At 40.9% G+C, this 21788-nt stretch overlaps 2 protein-coding genes across 2 annotated transcripts; one reads left to right on the top strand and one right to left on the bottom strand.

The window, feature by feature from the left end:
• Positions 1-1440: 1440 nt before the first annotated feature.
• On the top strand, positions 1441-9802 carry synm (synemin, intermediate filament protein). Its single transcript, XM_030052798.1, has 4 exons — positions 1441-2349; positions 3608-3732; positions 5571-5650; positions 5874-9802. The coding sequence occupies exons 1-4, from the start codon at positions 1552-1554 to the stop codon at positions 7892-7894; spliced, it is 3024 nt and encodes a 1007-aa protein (XP_029908658.1). The 5' UTR covers positions 1441-1551; the 3' UTR covers positions 7895-9802.
• A 78-nt stretch (positions 9803-9880) lies between these two features.
• On the bottom strand, positions 9881-21573 carry ttc23 (tetratricopeptide repeat domain 23). The gene is made up of 11 exons (XM_030052800.1): positions 21256-21573; positions 20728-20893; positions 20289-20412; positions 19704-19860; positions 19401-19526; positions 13953-14118; positions 13685-13790; positions 13118-13245; positions 12218-12367; positions 10316-10398; positions 9881-10163 (listed from the first exon to the last, which is right to left on the bottom strand). Exons 1-11 carry the CDS (start codon positions 21312-21314, stop codon positions 10046-10048), a joined length of 1383 nt encoding a protein of 460 aa, XP_029908660.1. The 5' UTR covers positions 21315-21573; the 3' UTR covers positions 9881-10045.
• Between the last annotated feature and the right edge of the window lie 215 nt (positions 21574-21788).

Raw genomic sequence — 21788 nt, 5'->3', positions numbered from 1 at the left:
CTCTGTTTGTCCACTTGAGAGAGCTATTCCCCTGAAAATGATGAAGTCGCCGCTCGGAAATGCTGCATTCAAATGCTCCTCGTAACTTTCCACGGCCAAATGCAGAACCACCCGATCAGGAGGTATCATGAAGTGTGACAGCCACGAAAGACATAAATCCCGACCTAAAAACTGGAGGCTTTTTGGTAGTTAAAGAATATAATTTTTTAAAGTTACTATTTATTTTATTTCTGTGTATCTTCTTGCTAAATCGCGGGATAATTGGGTGTACTGATGGATTATTTATATTTCTATTTCAGCTATGCAAATGCAAGTGATAGACTGCCTACTGGCTGTAAAATGAAACTTTTTTTCTGTATTCCAGTGTAATTTGAATTAATTGTGACTGCACTCTGGGGGCTGTGTTTTGCTGTGTTAGTGCTGTGTTTATGACAAAACCGATTCAATAAAGTAATTTTGGGCTGTTGAGGTTTTTTAATAATACAACACAGATCATGTTGTGCTATTATCAGAATGAAGGGACTATCATTGATTGAAAACAAAATATGCCTAAAATATGGATAAAAACAACAACAAACAACAACTTTTCAATGGAAAACCAATTAATGCAATATAATAATACGTTAATATCACATCCGGGCTATTGTCAATTGTTGACATAGCTTGTTAGTTAGCTCACTGTCGCAACCAATTTCATCAATTCATCTTTTAAAATATTTTTATATTTTTATGTTAGATTGGTAGCTTCCGTTTCTTTTTTCTAGTGTGTGACTGATATTAGTTTCTTTTTCCTCTATCCTCTTTCTCTTTCTGTTTTTTCTAACACTTTTTAAGGAAGGCCTATGATGACTGAAGGTGAAAGCAGGTATTTAATATGCCTGGAGTAGCCTATTTGTTATACAACAATAAATTCTGCAAAAAGTTCATTAATATCAATAGTGAGTCATAAATTATTTTTAAATGCATTACTTTTTCAATGTGCCCTAAACTAACCAAGCCCCGGGGCCACATGGTTTCACGCTGTGTAAATGAAACACACCATCAGCCTAAAACAAAAATCTGACAGCAGATCATTTAGTAAAAAAAAAATAAAATAAAAAAAATAGCTGGGAGCGTTTTCTCCCAGCTATTCTGAAAGCTGGCAAGCTGGCAGCACCTTCACTCCGTAAAAATAGCCATAATTACTTGACCCAAAATCCTTTTCCCCCTATTGCACATACATAAGAATACAAGAAAGTATAAGTAGATGAAATAGTTTGATTTGATTTGATTTGATTTGATTGATTTGATTTTGTAACATTGTATTCAGCTCAGTCATAACACTGAAAGCACACATGAAGGCAGCATAACATCTGCCAGGGACACGCAGCTGACCCGCTCGGGACGCTCCTCAGGACCCGCCCACCTCCTGCACTTGTCAAAGGGCAGTGATCGCAAATTGCATCACATTTCTGCTCACAGTCGCACTCGCAAATGACTCCGGGGGACCCCATCTTGTGAACTCACATCAAAAGAAAACCTCAGAAATATTTTTTCCCTACGAACGCAAAAATGTTGCAATTCAGAAGAACTTTTGAGAGCGAAAAGCATCAACTGCAGGAGCTCAACGACAGGCTTGCCCAGTACCTATCAAGAACCAAGCAGCTGGAGCAGGAAAACTCATGTCTAATTGCCGAAATCAATCAAATCAGGCAAGCGAAGACGTCGGAGTGGGAACAGAAATACAAAGCTGAGATGCGGGATCTGAGGAGAATGGTGGGACAGCTGTCGTTTGAGAAGTCCCAGGCTGAGATGGAGAGGGAGAAGCTATGGCGAGAGTTACAGATGGTTCAGTCTCTGTTCAGCCAGGAGACTGAGGTGTGCAGAGACATCGGAGGCGAGCTCAAAGGCTGTGAGATAGAGCTCCAACACGCCCATAAAACCAACACTGAACTCGAGCAGCTTTTACTGAAACTAGACAATGAGTATAAATGCTTAGAGGAAGCCCACAGGCACGAAATTGCCAATCTCCGACGTCAGGTCGACTCTCGGGTGGTACCCATCATCACGCAAACTTACCACGGGCCTCCGGCGGTCTCCCTGGAGGAGGTCCAGCAGTATGCACGCGGTCTGTCCGAGGGATGGATTGAAACCTTTGAAATGTATCAGCAAAAGGTTGAAGAGATGGAGCAGTCGATTAAAGCGGACCAGGCAAGACTGAACGACCTGCAGAGGGAAAAGGTGCAGTACGCCGCAGAAATCGACAGGCTGCGCGCCGAGGGGGAGAAGCAAGGCCAGATTCAAATGCATCTTGAAGAGCAATTAATGCATATGCAGGAAAAATTCCGTGCGGATTTCACAGAGTATCAGGTATGGAGGATCATGTTGTGACTGTGTAAGATAGACAGGGGCTTGCTTGTGCTATTTAAGTGATTTAAATTAAATCACAAATGTAAGAAATGTGGTTCTCGCCAAATGCATGCCTAAATGATGGTGATAAAACTGTAAAATCCACTCAAGCATCTTCCTTTTTTGTCTCCCTAAGCCCTGGGATACTCCCTCTTTGCTGTGCCACACCCACTCTCTTTGGCAACTGGGAGAAGCGCAGTGATGTGGCTGCAGCTGTTAGTGGCAGCAACAAGCACATTGTTTGGCATTTGATCAATCTGAAGCTTAAGGGGGGGCAGTGATACAAAATAATTTGTTGAATTCAGAAAACATAACATCACAATGCATCCACTCTTTAAATAAGTAGAGATAACAGAAGGTTGTGTGAGGCAAAATAAGACACCTTGTGTTTGTCAATAAAAATCTGTCTGAGGAACAAATACATGACACATTTTGTCACAGGACTGGCATTCTGTAACTTGTCTTATTTTGGTTTTAGGCGTAAATTATCTCCTCCAGATAGGCTGTCAACACCAACCTTTGGTGGTGGTTGGCAGCTTTGTGTTGTCATAAATATCAAACAGAATGTGGATCTTGCAGCATTTGACTCCAGCATAAAATGATTGAATATCTTCAGTAAATGGCGTTTTACCTCTCCAGCACTTCATGGCTGGTAGCTGCAGCAGCCACTTAAACCAATTAGCTGTCAGACAGACAAATCCTTATTATCCTCCTCAAGGTGGAGCCCTGAGCAGGCCAGCCATTTGTAAATTACTGTAGTACTCAGACAGAAATGCTTTAATATTGAAAAAGTCATTTTTTCTTACAGTTTAACCCCATGCGAGGCTTTGTAATTGAACATGACGTGGGATGTCAACTGTCATTCTAGGGGACAAGCTTCAAGCAAGAATTACAGGCAGAGTCACTGGCTTAACTGGTCCATGTGGTTAATGCAATCTGTTAGTGGGATCTGACTTAAATGTCAGGAAGTGCTCTCCCAATTCAGCATCTTTCTGAAATTGAAAGAGAATATTACAGAATCAGATAATTCACCCCCCCCCCCAAGCTCCAAGTTCAAGCTTCCAAGTTGAAAATTTGTGGGCCTTAACATGATGAAATTTTGTGGTCTCACTTTTCATGGTAGAAAAGGAGATGAATAAGACCCATGGATACATAAAAAATTCTAATATCCCAATGGTGAGAACTGGTGAGAACTTGTTGGTTTTTTTGTTTTTTAAAGATGATTATTGAGCAGCTGCAGCATGAGCGGAATATGCTGACTGACAGCATGGCAGAGAAGCTGCGGGAGCATCAGCACCTCCTTCAAGTCAAGATGGATCTGGGCATGGAAGTGGCTGCCTACAGGTGAGGGGCGTTTTTTTTTTTTTTTTTCCACAGTTCTCCCTTCTAATTAGATTTTTTAAAGTTACATTAGACTTGGGGTACACTTGAGAGTTATTATTATGTATTCAGTATGTATTTGCCTGCTGCCGTCAGGCAAAAGATACAGAAGTATTCGCTGCCGTACCACCAGACTACAGAGCAGCTTCTTCCCTCAGGCTGTGAGACTACTACATGCACCATCTGAACTCCTCCAGGCTTAATAATTCTATTTTCTACACAATCAATCAATTAATCAATCAAGAGGGAACCACACTTAAATTTCATTATTCAACCTGTTGTATAATGACGAATAAACTTCCTTGTATCCTTGTATCCTTGTATTCCAAAGCAAGAGTTGTTAGTGTACAATTAAACAGGGGTTTCACATCCCAAGAAATTGGTGGAATTTTTACTGAAGCATTACTTTGTTCAGCATGTGTGAGCTTTTTAAACTGTCCTCATGGACCAAATTGAAGTTGAAAGCTGAGGTGATAAATTTGTGCATCATTTGCTCTGATGATGAAAATATTATTGCTTGAGGAAAAACTTGGTCTCTGCATGCAGTTACAAGCTCTACTCATGGCTCCGTTGAAGTTCCAAAGAAATATTGATTTTATTTGAAGTGTCATTTCCATAGGCTATTACTGATGCTTTTGAGAGAGATTGCAACACTAAACAAGTCCCTCAGTGCCCCTTCAGAGGCTCTTAGTTCGATATGTGATTTCATCAAATGCATTACAAGAGAGTCAGCTGCTTGCTTCATAGATCAACTCCTCTGTGCACCAACTCATAGTTTTATAAATACACTTTTAAACATTTCTGTTGTTCATGTTCAAGTTATAGGGAACAAGGCATGAAGTACCTCTAGCATTTCATATCCTACAACAGCATGAGATGTTGAGTCTTTATACTCATCACAGCCCCTCAGAGGCCCTGATCATAACAACAGACATGCTATTTTTACCCAAAGGCACTCTTTGGATCCATTTACATAGCTCTAAATGTGTTGGGCAGTAAAGGGCATATTTTCATTTGTGAAGGTTATATTTACTTGTTTTCATCCCACATTTCCACAAGATTTAATAACTTCTTAACTCATATCACAAATCATCTACACAGCCTTAAACAGCTTTTTTGCAGGATGATAACTTTTTCTCTGAGAGTATCAAACTGAATTCCTGGATGTGTTTGTAGGCATTATCTACTTCAGCATTTCTTTATATGGCGAATTCTCCAGTGGCACATCTGGTTTGTTTTGAATTTTTGGAATAGGCAGAATGGTTCCGTAGAGACGTGGTTGTGGCTTGTGTTGTTGTATCCATGTCATGTGTCTGCCTTTACTTTGGGATTCATAGCAAAGTGCCGACAGCAGTGCATTGTAGCTGTTATTTTTAGGTCAGTCTTTCGGGAAGCACCCTTCGGAGAGGTTGTTCCTTTTTGAAGGACTAATACTTGCTCTTGTTGTTTTCTTCTATTTAAGCATGGCTAAGGAGAGTTGAGCTGTTTTACCAAAATACTATCAGGCAATTGTGAGATGACAGTAGGTTGTTTCATTGATTCTGACCATTACCCTATGTGGCCAGATCCCTGGATTGAAATCGTCTTGTAAGCTTGTCGTGTTAATGTTTGAGGTTTGAGATGGCAGACCTGAATGATGTGCATCGTCTTGTGAGGTATTTGTTTTTGTTTTTTTGTACAAGCAAGTGGGAAAATATGACTTTGAAACTGGGAGATGTAATCACATTTAATGTAATGATTTACAATCAATAATTTGCCTTTTACCTGAATGTTTTTCTCTTGTGTGTTTTTTGTTTGTCCAGGGCCCTCCTGGAAGGCGAGAGAGTAGATCACCAAGGATCACACAGGAGGATAAATCAACACCAAAGAGAAAGAATAATAGGTATTGGAAAAGTATTTACTTTATTATTGTTGTTACATATTGATCGCACAATTGTGAGTCATTTTAGGTATTAATTTTGATAAGTGAGAAAATACTGGACTATTATTTGCAGAAACAGATTAACTAAACAGTATCCTTTACCAAATAGTCAGTAGTAAGTATTAGAGCTTTGATTCAACAGAAAATCTTTGTGTATGAAATGTTAATTAATTCTCTGCCTCAGATATCAAGATGCCTTCCCAACCTTACACTCCAAGAGTTTCCACCTCCACCAGACAACACCTGGATGTCAGGTACACAGAGCAGACTTCAAACCTGAGAAGATCTCCTGTGCCTCACTCTGGGTCCATTAGTCCGTCTAGAGTCGTTCCTATTTCAGTTACAGGCAGGGCTCAGCATCAGAGTCCTGCATCCAGGAGAGACATGATCTCCTTCACAAAAGCTCGGGCTGAAGCCTCTGCATCTGCCACCACCAAAGAAAAACAAGAGCAAAGTAGCCAAAATTTGCAGAAAAAATCAGCAGAAGAAAAAACTGTGACAACCAGACAGGTGTCACCTCCTGAGAGGGAATACAGCTCCTTCAACTCCACAGCTTACCCCAAACCAGTGAGGGTGGTGTCACCACCAATGATGACCCTGGGCAGTAGCACAGAGGTGGAGAACAAAAGGAAAGTGAGTGATGAAAAGGAGCAGACCTTTAAAGAGAGTGATTTCAAAGGTAAAGACAAAATAGAGTCTAAAACAAGCCCAAGTGAGAAAAACATATTAGAGTCTACAGCTGTGGAGGAGATCATCGAGAGAGTGTTAAAACCAGCAGGTTTAGATGCCAAACTGAGCTCACCTGGAGACTCGAAGGTCACATACCATGTGGAGAAAACCAAGCACGAGGATGGCACAACTAAGACACAGATTGTGTTGGAGTCCAAGGTGGAGGAGGAGCTGGATGTCTCTGAGGACACTGCCCTGGAGGAGCTCCTCAGCAAGGGGGTGAAAACAGTATCACTGGAGGCCATCAAAGACACAGCAACAGGAGGTATGATCCAGAATTTGCTAAGTGGCCTGCATGGAGCAGATATCTTGGAAAGCAAGTCAGTCAATGTAGAAATCATTGAGGAACCTGTGGAGTCTCACAGTGATGAGGAGTACGAGATTGAGCACCAGTCCATGTCGAGTTTTTCTCAGCCCTCCTCAACATATTTCCAAATTGAAGAGCTTGAGAATGTCTCTCAGGACCCTAAAGAGCAAAGAAGTGCTGATGATGATGCCTTGAAAACCTTCATGGCAGACACAGGTTATGGCAAAGGTGGATCTGTTAAAGTTCAAGAGGTTTCTAGAGAAAGCGAATCACCATACTTCTCCCATGACCAGGAACCTCATGAGTATTTTGTCTCTACACCAGATGAAAATCTGTCTGAACCCGAAGAAGGTGGTGGCATAACCTCATATGGCCATTATGGTGTAGTAGATGACCTATCAGATGAGAGATATTACCAAGACGAAGGTCCTCCACTGAATAGAATGACTGCTGAGGAAAGTGACGAATATAAGTTCATGTCAAGTGATCACTCATTTGTAAAAGAGAGTTTCCCAGAGTGCATAATTGAAGAGGAGATTCATGTCTCCCCTACAGTCCAGGAGTCAGTGCTTGAATTCCTTAAAGAGGACTCTTTGGATGCCAAAGATCAGCTAAAGGGAACTCTAGAGAAGATACAGGACTCAGTGTCAGGTCCACTGAAAGATGAATTGGCTTTCTTCACAAGAGCAAGTTGTGAAAGTCCTGAAAAGTTGACTGTCGATATCAAAAAAGCGCAGCAGTCAAGCAACAATGGAACCATGACAATTGTTGCAGAGCTGAATGTCTCTCAGTCTCTGGAAGATTCTGGGCTGCTGGAGGCAGAAGGGGATGATCTATCTGAGGAGCAGATCATGGCAGCTCTTCAGGCTTCTAATCCAGGGCTTGAGAAAGCCCTACGGGAGGGAGCAGGGGGAGGGTATAGTGTGAGGGTCTCTAGAGATCAGGATGTTACACATGGTGAATGGGCAGAAGGCTTCACCACAAGAGAGTCTGTGACTGACATCACTGAGAGTCATATCAAGTCCACCTTTCAAATGGATGTAAACAACAGCCAAGCTCAGGCCAGCTCAGAGCAAGAACTGCAAACCCAGATTTTGGATACTCCACTGAAAGTTTCTCATGAGAAGAGAGTTGCAACAGTTTTCCTGGAAAGCCCCACAGATGACTGATAAAGAGTCAAGTCAATAATGTTACTTGCCAATTTGACACTTGCTGAACAGGACATCCACAGGGTGTTGTCATGCAGCAGTCCAAACACTTAACATTACATCGGCCTCAGCCTATCTAATTATGCTGTAATTCTTACAGTAACAATATACTAGATAGTAATGCATTGGCTTAGGTGTGTTACTGTAGCTGTGTTTCTTATGGATTTGGCTATACCCAGTTCATCTTCAGTGCTACTCCTATCATTGCAAATAAATTGAGTTGTTATATTGCATTGGTGAATACTCACTTTAGGGTTTTAATTGCAGCATTACTACACAGCCATAAAATACTTCATGGTACCATACCATACCATGTAGATTAGCTTCAGTTAGGGCAGCAATGTCTAAATATAGTAGCAACCTTTTATTGCAGTATTTTGATGGAATATTTTGTTGGCATTAGTTGACTCTTCATAGTTTTCAGATTATCTTTAAACAGATTTCTTTAATATTCTCTTTAGATTTCTCTATTTTTGTACTAACCTGGGCTACACAGATGAAATCTTTCTTTTTGATAGCAACACTGCAACCATACTGTATGTAATGATGTTAGCATATATACATATATATATATATATATATATCCTGGAAGAGAGTGGTTTATGTCAAGTAGTAGTAACTGACTTGTAGAGAACATAGTGAAGCTTAGCTGTGGATGAGAAAAGGTATATGCAAGTTTCTTAGAAACGTGGGGGGAAAATTTGATTTGAAGAGGTCCCTAGACTTTTTGACATTTAACTAGAGCTACTGTGCAAGTACAGCCAAGTTGCATCTTCAAAGAGATAAAGATGAAAACTTGGAAATATGTTTAAAAAAAAAAAAAAAAAAAAGAACGGAGACCTGTACTTTATTGTTGTAGTCACCGAATAGCAATTTGTTTTTACCTTTGAAAGGTTTAGGGAGCTTGATGGAATCCCCCTTCCTGAATTCCAAAGAGGATGAAAGCCCGCAAGTGGTAGAGGATGAAATAAAGAAGATGGAAAACAATGAATTTAAAGGGATGCAGCCTTAGTGTTGTCAGGGAAAATAAATAAAATCACAGATTTTCACAATATATCTGGTTTGAACACCTTTTGCCTGCCTTGTACACATACTGTAGCTTGATCAGTGTTGGCCTGCAGGATTCACCTTTGCTCTGAGATGAGAGTGTGTTGATGACCTGTGGCTATTTTTGGATCATCAGCTTAGTCGAGTGTTCACATGGGTGTGTTGTGTACTAGCTGTAGATACAAGAAGTGGTCCAATAGGGTTGCAGCTTGTTGCGCATTTTGTGCTTTTTCCTAAGCTGCTGTGGATCTCTCACTTGGTAAACCCTGAGGAGTGTCTTCACAGATCAGCTTATTGGCACTGTCTGTCATGCTAAAGAATAGTGTAGCAAGGCAGCATTGAGTGTGGATTTCATTCTTTGAAACCGAAAACACATTTTTCACTTTGTGAGATGGAAAAAAAAAAAAAAGATTTATTGCATATTGGTGCCAAGATACAGTACATTTGCATATTATATTTGCTGTTACACAACTTGCAATATTATTTGAGATATGACTCTGGAATCCCTTTTGTTTTATCAGTGCACTTAAAGAGTGACGTAATAAAGCAATCATTTGTTAGATTAGTTTTTACATAATCATTTGGACCATGTGTGCCATTTCATAGTGTAAACTAGCGTGCATCCATATGCACAAAATACATACATACATATATACAGTAACTAGCATGTTTCCAACTTGGCACCACAATATCATCAGTTTTCTTGAAATTCTAATTTCTATTGAAAAAATGATAATTTTTGTTTTGATTAATATAGATTGCAGCCTTAAATTGGACACTGACTCATATATTAAGAACAATTAAATACCACTGTGACTGAAATCTGCTTTCTGAGTGTATTTCTTCAAAAACCAATTTATTCCACAGAATACACAAAAAATGGTTGATGTGAAATGAACATTAAAATGAAGTACTAGCAGCAGCACCTGCCTAAGTAATCCTGCCAACATACAGACAGATAAATTTATTAAAGGATAGTCAAAGATAAATCAAGACAACTATCAGCAGCCTTTAGTCTAATTCCAAATGATCTGCCTTCTTGAAGCCACAAAGGAAAAGAGACTGTTAAGAGTCAGAGGTGTGGGAGTTGCTCTCTTTTCCGTAGGACGGTACAGCTGCACAGAGAGTAGGTCTTGGTTTCGCACTGCCTCCCTTCAACCGTCTCTCAGCCACCTCTGGTGCCCTGGAAAGCATGTGGTTGTAGCATGGGTTGCATTTTTAAATTTACACCCACATTTTTGTGCATTGCATGAAAGTTGTGCATTTTAATTTTTGGGTACAGTTAATTTTGCAGCACATATGACTCAAAGCTATGAACATCATTATCAGATTTACCGGGCCAGCATGTCCACAGCTTTCTGTGTAGTTTTTGTCTTCTTATGCTGAGGACCATACACAAAACCCTGGACCTCCAGGCACTAAAACATGAAAAACAACATAATGGTCACTGGATTACAGGAGGTGGTATGAAAACTACTTGCAACATCTTAATGGAGCTCTTATCCTAAAATAACTGTTGTACCAATCTGAGGTTTAGATAACAGCTGTGCTGGTCACTTGGGTAGAACTGACCAAGTGATCATCCGGATGTATTTCTAGGACTACAAAAAAAAAAGAAAAAAAAAGGAAAAAAAGAAAAAAAAACAACAACCCAGGAATCTGAGCTGGTTTAACCACTGAGTTAAAGAAGCAGCCTGTGGGACTTTCCATTCTACAATTAGTTTGCTCTAATCAAAAGAGAGGAATAAGCCATGACTGCTTAGCTCTATGATGTCAGAACATACTGACTAAATTTAACATAACCCAATAATATTCAAACACATGCACACACACACTCAGTCACACACAGTGCTGTAACTCCCACAATAAACGACTGTCAACTATTTCCACAATCACCATAAATTATCAGATGTCAGCACAATTTAGTTAAAGGAGGGAAAGAAGGAGCAAATGTTTCCCTCTTGACCAAGCGTAGTAAAAAAAAAAAAAACTGGAACAGATCCATTTGGCGTGATGGATGTTTTCACTGTTGCTAAGGTTGATGTAATGGAAGGCTTTTTTTTTCAGCAGCACGACAGAGGAAGGGGAAAATGTCAAGTGTGTGCACCATTGTTCTCTCTCTTCTTTGCCTGTGGATGTCATGTATGTATGAACCAGCCTCCCGTTGGAACTTATATGAGAAAACAAAACTCAGATGCACTTGTTGTCATCGCAGGAGGAGGAACATGACTGGACAGATCTGCTCTGTGTTACTCGGAAAGGTTAACAGCCTGGCGACATGAAGAGAGTGGGAGCTCTGATGCACCCTCTGGTACTTGGGCCCCCTCTGCGCTTAGATACAATAACAAAGTAACATAGCAACCATGCTCCTTCACTTACAAGCATGTCATTACTAGTGTGCAGAAACCCCCCTTTATTGGTGTATTTTGATCTGTCTGGTGGGCAGAGGGACTAGGGCCCTAGCGGCAGAGGGAGTGAACACCTGCCAAAGAGTATGCTACTTATAGACTGCTTAATAGTTGTGAAAAAAATTCTTAATCACTTTAATGCTAATTGAATTCTTTATGATGTTAAACGGAAGAACAGTTGTTGATGAGGAATCTGACTGAAACAACTGAAAGGCTACTACGGATGTTCATGCAGACACGTACGCCGTGAAATGATTTAGTAATGTCACATTTGCTTAGGACATAGTGGCATGCCCCTTTAATTGGGGTCGGTGTCCCTTTAATTGACAGCAGTTAGCAAAGTGCCACTCTCCTTCCAAACTTGTGTTGCCCATCTGTCTGGCTCCATCCAGACTGAGAAAACACAAAGTCACTCTGTGTGATATTTTACACCGGGGAGAGTGGCTCTGCACACTGCACCCTTCCAAGATTAGCATGCTACTCTGATGGCTCTGAGCCTCAGAGACGATGGCGGAAATAGCATATCTCAATATGACAGGGACTCTTTGTGTATATATATTTGAGAAGGACTCTCACTCTCTCACTGGTCAGTGCTGCTGTAATGGGGCCACACCTTCCAAATAGTGACCTTATAATAAGATCCTCCCAAATAGCTTGGCAGATACAAAGGTCAATATTATGTCTCTGTTGTTTAATACAGCATGCTCAGGATATCCAACCACTAGTGCTCTATCTTCATATAATAGTATTTCCAATTCACATTCATAGTTTGTAACCAGCATTTGGCATAATCATAGCATGGTATTTGTTGTAGATATATTGTGACTACCTTCCTCATGGTCCTGTGGGCTTGCTTGATCCTTCCCTGGCTCATCTCCACACTTCCTATCAGCTGAAGTGTGTCTGCCACCTCAGCACTCAAGTCACCGAATGTCAATCTCTTCAGAGCAAGGGAAGATCTCTGGATCTCCACACATCTCTGCAATGGTACATACAAATAATACAACACACCACAAACACCTGTTGCCCTCGGTAGACCTAGCCGCACCCCTGTTAGCAAGTGGAAATATTCCCCTGACACTGAATATAAAGTAGTGTTTCCATGGTGCAGCTCTCTGAGCGAGGTCAAAATCCTCTGAATATCTACCCACAAAGGCCATAGCATCCTCCACAATTGGTGCAAATTGCCATGGGTGGAATTGTTTTGTTTGTGTTTTTTCTGTGTGTAATGTGCACTGTCTGAGACACTGCTGCTTGAAGCTTGGGGACTTTTTGGTGTGTTGGTAGTGCTGTGGTGGGAAATTCATGTTGTGGATGCTAAAACTGCATCATTCCACAAAGATTCCTCAAATTTAACCCAGCAGTATCCGATATATTGAGCATGAAGCTTAGGGTTATGTTGACCTGATGGTAGGGCTGTGCTGGGCCAATCAGGTTTATATCCAGCATGCTGGACCCCCGTGTCAAAATCCATCATTCACCCAGGTTTTATTCAAAACAGACCAGCAGCAGAAAATAAGGGATGGTGGACAGATGGGCGAATGGATGGAGCCCAATCCATAGTTCCATCCCCAATTTTCAATTGTGGTACAGAAGAATTGTGAGGCATAAACAGATATCTATGATACTCCTAACACCTGGAGGACATCACTGCCATGGCACTGTTTGACTGGTGATATTAGTGCATGTTGTATGGATGTGTGTGTACATGTGTGTATGTGTGCATGACCTCTTGCTGTCCGTTGAGGAGGAGGAAGCGACAGAAATCATCCTGGACTGTGAGAAAGGCTGGATCTTGCGGACCTACAGAGTTCTTGTACGCAGTCAGACTTTGCTCAAAATAAGGACCTGCAGAGTCTACAACAACATGGGAAAAACACACAAACAATACAGTGCTCAGTATTTAAATGAGGGCAATAAATGGTGACCTGTTGATTCTGAAAACATGCACTTCTAGAGAGCCAACACACTATATGTAGGCTATTCCTCTACATAAGCCCTTCTAATTTGTCTCATTTTCTAAGCCGTATGCTTCACATAACTGCGGTGGAAGCTGCTATATTTGTCTTGAGATAGTTGAGCTGGGGGATCACACACTGATACGTGGTTGAACTTAAACTTGAGCTGCTGCACAGTTGCTATGTCGTCAATAAAGCCATTATAGGGCTGCTTTAAAAAATATCTTCTGAAAGGGCTTGACATATAGGAGGACAATGAGAGATTCAAATCCTAATTAACCCTTCCTACAGTGCTGGCTGTGCCTATAGCCGTGGCCTGTGTCTCTGAATAGACTCACCATTGTGGTGGGTCTCCGCTGCAGCAGAGAGGACTACAGCCAGGCTGTGGGAGATATGAGCCTCATCCAGGCCCCCTAGGCTCTGACTCACAGCTATGGCATGAGCCTGCAGAAACGCCCCCATGAAATAAGACAGATCACATGTCACCACATAAGAACAGCAGGAACATTACCTAACAAGACTCAGCAGCCTCTAAACAGTCATCTTGTGTTTGTGTGCATTGTGTGTATGTATTGTGTGTATATGTGCAAGTCATTTGTCCCTTGCCTTGGAGAGATGCTCTATGGCTTTATCCAAATGGCCTTGGTTCTGCTCAATTGCTGCCATGTCTTTATACACAGAGCAAGTCTCCTCTGGCTTACCCTCCAGTAGATGCAGAGACTTCTCACACTGGCCTAACGCCTCCTCTGACCTGCCCTGCCTCTGATACACCCTATGGAACAGAAAAGAACACAGAAAGAACCAGATTGTTAGATACAGTGAGACAAAGATTAAAGTAATTTTCCACAGCATAACAAGAAACAAGAGCTGGCTCAAACAGGAAGCAGGATGTTAGATCCAGCTCTGGTTCTCTTCGCCAAATCCAGATGAAACAGTTAACAATTGTAGGGACAGCAGAAAAAGGCATCATTGCAGCAATATTTTCCTGTTTACATTGTAGTTTCTTTTTATTCCCTCAAGCCTGTGTTGAATGTCGTCCTCAGACCAGATGATGATGAGAGCTTGGACCTCATCATTGTGGTATGGTTCTGTTTTTCTCCATTTGGTTTCTTCAAATGCTCAGTTCAAAATAACAAAATGCAACAAAATTCTCAACATGAAGTTAAACATCGCTGCTACCGAATCTCACGTCACTCATTTCAGTGACATACAGGTGTGTAACTAGTGATAAATACTGCGGTAGTCCTGCCCTCAGGGTCCCTGGTTCCTGTTTGTCCCACATGAGCCGAGGACCAAGAATTCAAATGAAATTGGAAATGGAGCCTTGGATGAAACATTCAAGCTGCCTGTTTTTTTTTTAGTTCCACAAAAGTGCCAAAAAAGTTTGGTACTGTTGCAGGTGAAAATGTCCCAAAGATAAAGATAGTACAGCCTGATAAGCAAAGCAGCAAGATGGAGTGATGAGTAATGAGTAAGTGGAGGGTCTGGGTCCAAGCCCTGTGGTGGCAAGTGTCTGCACTGCTAAACTGTCCTTGAGCAAGACACTGAAACCTTACCATCTCCAGTTACTGTTCTGTAACTGGAGATGGAAATGGATAAATAAAAAGAGAAATTTCCGATGGGGACCAATATAGTATTACATTACACCAGAAGAGAGGGTGGATACAATTTAACCTGTTTTGATCACGCAAGCTGTCTATGAAGACAATTTTATTTACAGCTGTCTTAACAGCATAGTTATTTGAATGCCTGGTACTGCATTACCAGTGGCCTGTTGTGCTGTTGAGGCTACTGCTTGGTTCCTTGCCAACTGAGGGCTTTGTAGTGGAGTGAAGGCTTTGGCTGGTGGCTGCCTTTGAAACCTGGTGCAGTGCAAACTATAATAGGGAAAGATGCACAAAGCCCTTTAAACTGTTTTTGGTTACATCCTCCCACAAGTCTCTAATGGTCTGCTTTGGGCCTGGAGGTCATGCTGATCCTAACCTCCTTATTATTCATACAGCCTCTCAAACTCTGACAAATATGTCCTGCAGTGTGCTGAGCAATAACACTGCGCTCAAAGTCTCATCCCGGGATGTCTAAATTAGGTTTGCCCTTACAGTCTCCACACAGTGGAAACCAGCTAAGCAAAACTGAGGATCCAAGCATGGTCACATGATGAGGCATGCATAGCTAAGAGCTCTACATCTACGGTGACAAATTTTATATAAGCCGTTGATGACATTTGTGAGTCTTCACTTTGTGCTAATACATATAGCTGTGTTTACATATACCTATACGTCAAACTATCACTGTCATTCTGTGCCATAAGTATGCTCAGGCTATTGAGCAAGAGAGAGAGGGAGAGATGGGGGGACAGAGGATGAGACAACAGCATTATCCTCTACAAGGAGACTGAATCCATCAGGCTACTCTGCTAACAGCCTCCAACTCCCTACAGGATTCAAATGATCTAATGGAGTCTAAATTCAATTTAGCTCTTCAGTCAAGAGGTGGCCTTTCTCAGAGGGCACTGTACTCACCACTAACCATCAGTAGCTACAATACTATCACACAGCTGTAGTGGAAACACCTCTTCACAGTCTTTCCACATCCACACACTGTGCAGATAGAATACATGTCTGGTTATCTTGGACAATGATTTATTTACTTATGAAGTGTTGATGGCAACCAGGTTTAATTAAAATATTGAACTAACTGTAACCTTGACAGTGTCAATGTTTTGCTGAACCACCTGAGACACAGGACCACATGAATTTGGGTAGTCATGCTCAATGATGAAAAGTTAGTGGCAGAGACTGCAAAAAAATCCAAAGAAAGAAAGGTCCCTTTCTTAGGATTTTCCCATGAATATACGATTATCCTAACATGATTTGATGGGCAGTAGGAGTGCCCCACCCCTGAGCTGAGCAGCGCAGTTTTCACTCCAGTTCCTTTTAGGGCAGCAAGGACGGCTGCAGCAGAGCTACATTCCAGTGCCCAGAGCTCTGCCTTTCTGCCTGCATGAACTGACCTGGAGACAATACCCCTCTATCCTCTTATTCACTATGCATCCTACCACACTTCCTGGCAGAGGGGGAATATGCCATATGCCACCGAAATCTACTCAGAGTCCACAGGGCAGGGAAATAATACAATTAGGGATTTAAGGATGTGTTGCCAAGAAAGGCACACAGCCCTCTTTAGTAAATGTTACCAGAACATGGTTGACGTAACTTTGCTCTGGGCTTCCACTCAGGGAAAATGATTCAGAGAGGCCAACACTGGAAAGAGTGAAGTGAAAATAGAGGGACGATAACATAACAGGCCTGTTCTGTGCAAAACTGTGTGGTACTTTGTGTAACTGAGAGCATGCTGACAGAGGACACTTTTTATTGTATGCCTCTGGTAGGTTAAGTTAAACAACGGGTATCATCTAGACTAAAGTTATATACATGTATTAAGCCTTCTTCATGTACTCATTGGAAAGGAGAGCTAATGAAGCCATCTATTTAGTTTTGAGGCATAGATATCCTGTGGCTCCATGTTCATGAAATTACTCCACAGGCTACGCATACATAAAGCAGGATGTGACAGGGAGAAAAACAGGTCCAATAATTACCTCAGCAAACCATGGACAAATTATGGAAACTGTCAGTACAAAGTTGGCACCCAAGGCTTGCAGTTCATAACAAGAAATATTAAGCAATCAGGAGAATTTCCAAAACTGTCCACAGGTTAAATTATTCTACTGGGCAAAATTTTATTAAAATAGTCACTCATTTTTTTCCACTTAAAGATGTGAAATTTATAAACTGAAATGGTTTGTGAAAACCCAGCCTTTCATTTGTTAAAAACAAAAGAAAAAAAAAAGGCAGTGAAAGCTTTGAGCAATGAAACCCCTGTCTAAGAATAAGCACATGCATGACTAACACAAACCTAACAATCAATCTTCTAGTATGCTGCCTTGAAGATAATATCCCATTTGGCTGATCACAAGCGCACACCTTGAGTATGAATCTGGAACTGAGCAGAATGTTTGGACCAGAATCTATAGCAGGGCTGAGCTTACTTTATTGTTCCAGGCTTTGGTGGGAACATTCCCCTTCATCACAACAGTGTTGACTGACAGAGCTATAGAAGCATGCCAAATTCTTAGTCATCACCAAACAAAAGAGATTTAGCAAGCTTACACACCAGCCAGAGTCTGCACATTTTTTCAATTACACATATCATGTCAACAAACTCCCAGTGATTAAAACTGACCAAGGTGGCTGTATTTACAAATTCCTTATAGTGTAGCTCACCTCGGCACCTGATATGGCTTGTTCAGATACTACTTGAGTGTGGTTTGTCTTTGTTTTTGAAACTTTCTTTTGGGTTTCTGCTTTTATAGTCTAAGCCTTAAATGCCTAGTGCATCACTGAAGAGAGCAGCCCCCTGTTGAAACACTGTCACCCCACTACTGCTGTTTGCTTAGCTGGCGATTTACTGGATTGAAAACTTTTTTTCCACTCTAATATTTTATAGTTGTTAATACAAATTCTGACACCTGACAGATTTTTATATGGACCATGATGCTGGAAAAAGTTTACAGATAGATGTAAGTTAGAGATACACACTTGTATCTTGTTATGATGGACTCAGAAAGTTCCAAAAAGCTTACTGCAGAAATGTCATGTTGACATAATTAGGTGCTTATTATTAGAAGTACATACAGTATGCACATATACCTGCTCAAAATAACCTCTTTGTAACTTTCATTTACAAAACTCAGAAAATGCAGAAGAGGCTCAAAACAGGTTCAAACTCATTTTTGCTGTCATACACAATGATTAACAGTATCAAAAATAAATGCCATTAGGGAGGTGATCTCATTAACATGGGTAAGACCACACTCTTATTCTGGGAAGTGCCTTTAAATTCTCCTGCAGTGAATAACATGATCTTTCTAACCTATGACAATTAGTATTTTGCATGTTGCCAGGCCACATGGGGCAATAAAGCTCCCCACAGAGGCTGAGGATCAGATTCTCTTACAGTATTAATGTCTGTGCCTGGTTTCTGCATCATGATTCTTCACTTCTTTCATCTTTTCCTGAGCCAGTAATGCCCCTGGGACCTCTCTTGTCAATATCACCATTAGGTTACAACCACATGCTGTGACGGGGTGGAAACAAATCAATAAGATGTAAGCTGTATTGGGTGTAAGATAAACAAAATGATCAATGTGGAGTAAAGCAAAAATAAAGGTGTCACTAGATCTCAAGCAGCGAACAAGATTGTATGAACAAGATCCGAGAGGGGAGGAAAACAGTAATAATGCTCAGGCGAGGTGAAGATAAAGACAGACAAAAAAATAGAAAAAGAAATAAAATACGGAAGGCAAATAAAGAGAGAGAGTGAGGTAGAAATGCTTATGAGGAGGAATGCCTCTGTCCCTGTTGTGTCTCTGCTCCAGCAGTGGTGGGGTTGAGTGGGACGTGCAGAAACCCCACCCAGCAGGCTTGCAGAGCCACACACCACTGAGCACTTAATGCTCTGTTGACTGGACTGGACCATAGCACAGGGGGAAATCCTGCTGTTGCATTTCATGTTTTTTCTTGACAATATAAAATGTTTTACCATTACAAATGGTAAAACAAACCAAAACTAAAAATCACAGCACAACTTTATCTAAAATAGTCAATTAAGGATGTGAAGAGACCTTGTAACAACATAATACACTGGTTTTACACAAATTTGCTGGAAAATATTGCCATCTTGTGGTAAAACTTCCATCTACGTTATTTAGCCTCTCAGCAAGAACATTAAGTCCTAAGAGCTAAGGTAAGAAAAGCAGATGCAATGTCATGGAAAAGCACGCAACTAGGGCAAACGTCTTATTGACAGACAACACTGCAAAGTATTACCTGCTTTCATGATATAGCCTAAAAATGACAAAAAAACAATATATTCCTCAAGAATTTTGACTTTTCAGTTGAATGAATTTTCTGTTTTGATAAAAGATTTGTGGTGGAGTAACTCTAATTTTCCAAATAAATATCTACAATTCCTAGGAAATATTTTTCAAACCTGGAGAGACAAGTTGATATGTCCAGCTCAGTCCTTATTCTCTCTTCCTGGTTGATGCCGCCCTGTTGATGAAGCTCCTCATGAATCTCTTCTGCCGTCACATAAGAGGACTGCGCTTCCTCAAGAGTTGGAAGAGTCAAGGGCATTTTCTATCACCATTAAAAGCAACCCTGGAAATATTTTTTGATAGTTCTGCTCATTCAGTTGATGCCTCAGGTCTGTACTTAACTAATTCTACCCTTTATACTCAGTTATGTGATGGCAACTCTTCACCATGGCATGACACTCATTTCAAAAGGATATTTGTCTGTAAGCAGCGCAACACCTCCCTGTGTGAGGTGTATGCTCAGGAGACACGTGAGGACCTGGATCCTTTCATCTCTGCTGGAGGAGACAGGCGAGCAGAAGGGCAGCAGCTCTCTGGCCAGTGTCGAGTGCTGCAGGGCCTGTGATGCCCAACCTGGAGAAGTGGTGAGCCACCTTTGAGCTTAAATCCAACTGTGTTTTAACTGTAATTCTGAGAACTGTCTTAACATCAACATTATGCACAAATTACAATCCTGTCATGATCTGGTATTAACACTAGAGGGGACAAAATAATGGAAGAAAAAAAGATACTAACTTTGAAATCGCAATTACGAAATCAGCTACACAGATGGCTCCTATTGAGTCAAATGTCAATTTTGCATGTGTCAGTTTTACAAGACAAGTTTTCACAGCAATTTGATGCAATTAACAGAGGCACAAAGAGGCCAAATAGTAGGTGCCTGAAATATAGATGCATAGATGATTATCAAAAAAAAAACCTCTGACCTTACTGAAACTTTGTTTTTAAAAACACATAGATGCAATCTGCATTTTCTCCCAGCATTACCTTTTTGAAATTACCTTTAAACTGGAGGTATGCTTTAGCCAGCCTGGCATGGGCCTGGGCGAGTTTCAGATGCCCCTCTCCATACACCAACTTGGTCAGGGCAACACAGCGCACCAGGCTCTGAATGCAGGCATCAAACTGTGTGGATAAATGTTTATGAGTATGAACACCACTTCAACTGACAGTGCCATGCATCAAATTATCCTATAACACAACATATGTAAGAGATGTGAGGTAAGAAAAATTCATACCACCTCTTAAAACACCTTATTTTGCAATGGCTTTACCCACTCTTTTATTCTTAGTTTTACATTTTTGTCTTCTGTTTAAGTTTTGTTTTGATTGCACATACATATTATGCATTGTAGACAAGTCTGCAGGATAAGCTGTCTGAACATTACTATAGCCACAACACTAATGATTATCATGTTAATTTGTCATCAGACTGCCAACCTGTTGGTTGTCTGCCTGGGCTTGAGCTTGGCTGTCAAAGTATTTGAGCTTTTCCTCTGGACGCATTAAAACTGATTCCTTCCTGGTAAAGCCTCTTTGTGGGGGACTCAGCACACCATCACAGACAGGAGATGCTCCGCTGGTGCTTCCTATGCTTTCAGTGGATCTGCAAGAATGAACAGTGGCACATTCATTATCTTTGTCACCACTTTGAGCCTCATTTGTCTAATTTTAGTCTAACAAGGTAGGTCTGCAGCCTACAGCCTAACTTTTGGAGAAGGTGGGGGGAAAACTTTTTTATAACTTTACTTTGTAGTTTTTTTTTTTTTTTTTTTTTTTTTTTTTTTATAGTAGACTGCTTCTACCATGTCTATTTACAAACAAAAGCACGTTTTACACTGACAGCATTTGAACTCCACATGCTTAGGTGTAGCACTGTGACAAAGAAATGTTTTCCATCTCTGTGGGAAGAAAACGGGCTAACAAGAATGCGGTGCGACAAAAAAAAAAAAAAAAAAAAGCACTTACGATTCAGTGATATCGGAGGATTTGGGTCGTTCCTTTGTCCTGCAGTGATCATCATCCATTTTTTTTTAATCCTGCAACATCTCCTCACGTTTGTTTTTTTTCCCGTTTCCGAGGAGACAAGGCGCTTCCTAGCTATCATGACCACCTCGGTAGGAAGAAACCCAGGTTCATTGTTTAATCTGTGCAAATGACTGGGCTAAGAATACAAATCCACAAAAGCAGCATCTTTATTGATAAAATTAAGTTGCATAACCCTCGATGGAGCAACCATCACCAGCAAACACGGTCCAAACGGCATGCTCATTGAACTCAGGGTAAATAATTGTTGTTTCCTAGTGTATCGTATTGCAAAGAAGGGTGCATTCAAGAACCACACTGTTGTTGCAGTTGAAGGTTTTTCACGACTCCGGTGCTACTGTGCTGTTTTATACCAATTACGAAATGGTATCATATACTGTATGATACAAGCTCAAAATAAGCCGTGTAATAAGTGTTTAAAATGAGTTAATAAAATATCGTTAATATTTCCCATA

This window comes from Myripristis murdjan, chromosome 6, assembly GCF_902150065.1.
Source record: "Myripristis murdjan chromosome 6, fMyrMur1.1, whole genome shotgun sequence".
NCBI classification, from domain to species: Eukaryota; Metazoa; Chordata; class Actinopteri; order Holocentriformes; family Holocentridae; genus Myripristis; species Myripristis murdjan.
Note: the sequence above shows the minus strand (reverse complement) of the source record. Positions and strands in the feature narration are given on the sequence as shown.

What these genes read in the sequence shown, in the direction of transcription:
- synm (XM_030052798.1), top strand. Translation starts at nt 1,552, where the DNA reads ATGTTGCAATTCAGAAGAACTTTTGAGAGCGAAAAGCATCAACTGCAG. An exon ending in CGGATTTCACAGAGTATCAG is followed by an intron (nt 2,350 to 3,607) that starts GTATGGAGGATC and finishes TGTTTTTTAAAG; the next exon opens with ATGATTATTGAGCAGCTGCA. An exon ending in CCAAAGAGAAAGAATAATAG is followed by an intron (nt 5,651 to 5,873) that starts GTATTGGAAAAG and finishes TCTCTGCCTCAG; the next exon opens with ATATCAAGATGCCTTCCCAA.
- ttc23 (XM_030052800.1), bottom strand. Translation starts at nt 21,314, where the DNA reads ATGGATGATGATCACTGCAGGACAAAGGAACGACCCAAATCCTCCGAT. An exon ending in CCCAGGCAGACAACCAACAG is followed by an intron (nt 20,413 to 20,727) that starts GTTGGCAGTCTG and finishes TTATCCACACAG; the next exon opens with TTTGATGCCTGCATTCAGAG. An exon ending in ATATCAACTTGTCTCTCCAG is followed by an intron (nt 14,119 to 19,400) that starts GTTTGAAAAATA and finishes TCTGTTCCATAG; the next exon opens with GGTGTATCAGAGGCAGGGCA.